We start from the raw sequence: 5,000 nt of genomic DNA, 5'->3' as shown, positions 1-5,000 counted from the left end.
AAAGAAAAGGAAATAATCCACGTCATGGGACCTTTAAAAATCCTTATCCATTAATCTCAAATGACAGGAAAGCTCATGTGAATATATAGAAATTCAAAAGCTGTGGAAATCCTGATTTGCATATTGAAATTCCAGAGGGTACAGATGGAAAAAAACAGCTTGTTTAATTCTTAGTAGAGCTCTATTAAAGGATACCAGTGAAAATCATGCACAAACAAGTACCTTTTATGCTTCTACACTGCTGAAATGAGGACATAAATATTAGGGATGTCCCGATCAGGTTTTTTTTTTGCCTCAGAGTCATTTGATTTTGAGTATTTACCGATACCGAGTCCCGATCCGGTACTTCTATAATACATTAAAAAAAAGAATAAAGAGCGAAAAAACAGATCCAGGATTTTCAATAAATTACATTTTGAAATATATCCAAAGAGAAGACAGCTATTTTAAATAGGCTAGTAAAAATTTTACTGTTTTGCTGTACTTTGGATCAAATGAATGCAGGCTTGGTGAACAGAAGAAACTTCTTTAAACAACATTAACAAGCTTACTGTTCAAAAACTTCTGACTGGTAGTATAGGCAATTTTCATTTTTCTTTGGCTTAGAAATGTATAACTGCTGGACGATAACAAATAATAATGAATTGTTTATATACTACAAATAGTTTCTATACTGTAATAAATGCTGTCAATCAGCACTGCATTGTTCATATACTTTATTTATAACCAGCTGTAGATGACTTGAAAAACCATATATTGTCGTAATCATATATTAATGTTTTCTTGTTTCCAAAAGATTCCGTTTTTCTTTGAAAACAACTGTTTTCATACAGCGATAGCTGGACGCTTTTGTCCATATTAGGAATTTCCTGTAATGACTTTCTGCGCGAGAGCGCCCTCTAGCTTCGAGGATGAATGAAACGCACACTGCATGAGAGTTTAGCGCTCCGTAATGTTCATCTCGCCTTATTCTGGGTCCGAATAAAACACCAGATCATGCGCAGGCTATCCTGTCTCTTTGAGTTTAAATCTATATTTATTCACACCTTTATTATATATATATATATATATCCGAGTCCTGATCGGGAGGTAACATCCAATTCCGATCGAGTCTGAAACCACGTGATCGGGCCCGATTTCCGATCGTGTGATCGGATCTGGACATCCCTAATAAATATATTTAATTCAGCCTGTTGTTTTGTGCTTCCTCTCAGGCCATCGTTCTGTGTTTCCGGCTGCACTTCACTAAAGACAACATCACCAACAACACGGCGGCCGCCACCGTCAGACAGGTCGTGACCGTGGTGTTTGAGAGGATGGTGGCCGAGGATGAGAGATTCAAAGGTGGGTGTTTGTATAGCACTTCCTCTTGAGCCCAGAGCTCTGTGGTGTGCTGCTGCGTTCTTCATGTGCTGTCTGCTCTCCGCAGGTCTGATGGAGGAGCCTCCTGCTGTCCAGGGGAACAGTAACCGCCGCTCCGTCAGCACCCTGAGACCCAGCGCTAAAGACGCCTACATGCTGTTCCAGGTCAGACGGAGAAACATTAGCAGACTGTAGGGATGCAACAGCCCAAAACTGGGTCCAAAACATCATTCAAAAACTCAAGAAATATATGTAGATATGTCTATAAACCCCTCTAATCAGAGTAAAATCACTGTAATGGCCACAAGTAGCTTATTCCTTTTATTAACTGGTGAACATAGCTGTATTATAAAAAAAAAAAAACATGTTTAATGAAAAATTACATTTGCATTGTAATAACAACCATAATAAAAAGTTCTGTGTTCACAAACTGTAGATTGTCTGGAACTGTTAATGTTTTATAATTCTGATATAATATTATAATTAACATATTATTTAATCTCAAATAAATAATACGAAGTGATTTAAAGTATGAGGTTCGTAATAGAGTTTGTAAGTTTGACCTTTTGGTTGTTTATGAAATGTTATAATTGGTTTAATAATATTAATTTAAATAATATATAAAATTAGCAATTAAATCTTATTGCTTTTATGAAATGGGAATACATGCAATACATTTACTAATACGAGTACAACCACAGATCCGCCATCATGAATAAAAGACTAAAAGAGTTAAATAAAAGAGTTAAAAACACTTAAAACAAACGCAACATCATATCATTAATAGATTCTTATAAATAAAAAAACTAATGTAGATTAATATTATTGAATTGAAAATTATATATATATATATAGGATTTATATAGTTTATTGCTTTTATAAAATAGTGCAAATAGCTGTATGAGTAAAAAAACACGCGCACAAAAACAAAGTTTGATGGGATGTTGTTGGCAGCTTCAATATACAAATATTATAATTAATATAAATTAAATGTAAAATGTATAATATTAATCTATTAAAAATAGTTAATATAAAATTTATATAATATAGAAAACAGTTATATGATAAAGTTTTAATGTTTTTATAAAATAAATATTATATTGTTTTTATAATATGATGACAAGAGCTGTGTGATAAAGATTAATGTTCAATAAATAATTAAATTTATTAATGATAATAAAGTAAAAAATAACCATAATAAAGTGTTATAAGTTTGACTATGTTGTGGCAACTTTAATATAATGTTGTATTATAATTCATTAATGTAAATTATTTTTACTTTTGTTATATACTTAAAAAGAAAAATGTTTCAAGTTTAAAGCCTAGTTTTATTCTGCAGGATCTGTGTCAGCTGGTGAACGCCGACGCCCCCTACTGGTTAGTAGGAATGACCGAAATGACCCGGACGTTCGGCCTGGAGCTGCTGGAATCAGTTTTAAATGACTTTCCCGAAGTTTTCCTGCAGGTAAACCCCACACATCCCCATGAAAACAAACGAGAGGAAACGACTGGTTTCCGTCTGTCGCTCTCTTAACCTTGTGTTCCCTCCAGCATCAGGAGTTCAGTTTCCTGCTGAAGGAGCGCGTGTGTCCGCTGGTCATCAAGCTGTTCTCTCCCAACATCAAGTTTCGTCAGGGCTGTGGCAGCAGCGCCTCGTCCCCTGCGCCTGTAGAGAAACCCTACTTCCCCATCTGCATGAGACTGCTGCGGGTCGTCTCGGTCCTCATCAAACACTTCTACAGTCTTCTGGTGAGATGCACAGTCTGCTCCATTTGGGGTGCAAGACAAGGCACAGAGAACATGTAACTCAAACAAGAAAGAGCTGATTCGATTTATTTTCTAAAATGTCCTTTTACAACCCGAATTCCGGAAAAGTTGGGACGTTTTTAAATTTTAATAAAATGAAAACTAAAGGAATTTCAAATCACATGACCCAATATTTTATTCACAATAGAACATAGATAACGTAGCAAATGTTTAAACTGAGAAATTTTACACTTTTATCCACTTAATTAGCTCATTTAAAATTTAATGCCTGCTACAGGTCTCAAAAAAGTTGGCACGGGGGCAACATATGGCTAAAAAAGCAAGCAGTTTTGAAAAGATTCAGCTGGGAGAACATCTAGTGATTAAGTTAATTGATATCAGGTCTGTAACATGATTAGCTATAAAAGCTTTGTCTTAGAGAAGCAGAGTCTCTCAGAAGTAAAGATGGGCAGAGGCTCTCCAATCTGTGAAAGACTGCGTAAAAAAATTGTGGAAAACTTTAAAAACAATGTTCCTTAACGTCAAATTGCAAAGGCTTTGCAAATCTCATCATCTACAGTGCATAACATCATTAAAAGATTCAGAGAAACTGGAGAAATCTCTGCGTAAGGGACAAGGCCGGAGACCTTTATTGGATGCCCGTGGTCTTCGGGCTCTCAGACGACACTGCATCACTCATCGGCATGATTGTGTCAATGACATTACTAAATGGGCCCAGGAATACTTTCAGAAACCACTGTCGGTAAACACAATCCGCCGTGCCATCAGCAGATGCCAACTAAAGCTCTATCATGCAAAAAGGAAGCCATATGTGAACATGGTCCAGAAGCGCCGTCGTGTCCTGTCGGCCAAGGCTCATTTAAAATGGACTATTTCAAAGTGGAATAGTGTTTTATGGTCAGACGAGTCCAAATTTGACATTCTTGTTGGAAATTATGGACGCCGTGTCCTCCGGGCTAAAGAGGAGGGAGACCTTCCAGCATGTTATCAGCGTTCAGTTCAAAAGCCAGCATCTCTGATGGTATGGGGGTGCATAAGTGCATACGGTATGGGCAGCTTGCATGTTTTGGAAGGCTCTGTGAATGCTGAAAGGTATATAAAGGTTTTAGAGCAACATATGCTTCCCTCCAAACAACGTCTATTTCAGGGAAGGCCTTGTTTATTTCAGCAGGACAATGCAAAACCACATACTGCAGCTATAACAACAGCATGGCTTCGTCGTAGAAGAGTCCGGGTGCTAACCTGGCCTGCCTGCAGTCCAGATCTTTCACCTATAGAGAACATTTGGCGCATCATTAAACGAAAAATACGTCAAAGACGACCACGAACTCTTCAGCAGCTGGAAATCTATATAAGGCAAGAATGGGACCAAAATCCAACAGCAAAACTCCAGCAACTCATAGCCTCAGTGGCCAGACGTCTTCAAACTGTATTCGGAATTCAAACTTCAAACGGAATTCGGGTTGTATATAAACAGCTATAATTCACAACTAAGGAGCTCGTGTTCATGTAAAGTAGAATTGTTGACAAGTTTGGGTGAACAAAACAAACAAGATGCAGTTCTTTCATTGACCTGTAGTTGGCGATATCACATCTGTTGTAGCAGAAATAAACTGCTTGCAGAAAAAGCTAGGTCTATGCAAAATGTCAAAATGTTTTGGTAAACTTTTCATAAATTGCAGTTAAATTGTGTGCGTTTCATGATTTCAATTATTTGACAAGCTTTTGATTAACTTTTTTTTTTATTTAAGCATTAAAACAAAAAAAAGGAAAATGGAAAGAAAAAAAACAAATTTGTGGGCAAAAAAATTAATTTTGGAAAAAAATCTAACAGATTTTGTAGGGCCCCATATACACACCAAACCTAGTAG

The 5,000-nt window shown here is 36.6% G+C and overlaps 1 protein-coding gene across 2 annotated transcripts in view; it reads left to right on the top strand.

Annotated features, from left to right (window-relative positions):
* The window catches only part of mon2 (MON2 homolog, regulator of endosome-to-Golgi trafficking), a 46,494-nt gene that overhangs the window by 9,268 nt on the left and 32,226 nt on the right, over nt 1-5,000 (top strand). For both annotated transcript variants that reach the window (XM_059536769.1, XM_059536768.1), the window contains exons 5-8: nt 1,215-1,344; nt 1,430-1,527; nt 2,702-2,827; nt 2,914-3,111. In XM_059536769.1, coding sequence (XP_059392752.1) covers nt 1,215-1,344; nt 1,430-1,527; nt 2,702-2,827; nt 2,914-3,111 — 552 coding nt within the window. The remainder of the gene's footprint in view (nt 1-1,214; nt 1,345-1,429; nt 1,528-2,701; nt 2,828-2,913; nt 3,112-5,000) is intronic.

Source organism: Carassius carassius, chromosome 43, assembly GCF_963082965.1.
Source record: "Carassius carassius chromosome 43, fCarCar2.1, whole genome shotgun sequence".
Lineage (NCBI taxonomy): Eukaryota > Metazoa > Chordata > Actinopteri > Cypriniformes > Cyprinidae > Carassius > Carassius carassius.
Note: the sequence above shows the minus strand (reverse complement) of the source record. Positions and strands in the feature narration are given on the sequence as shown.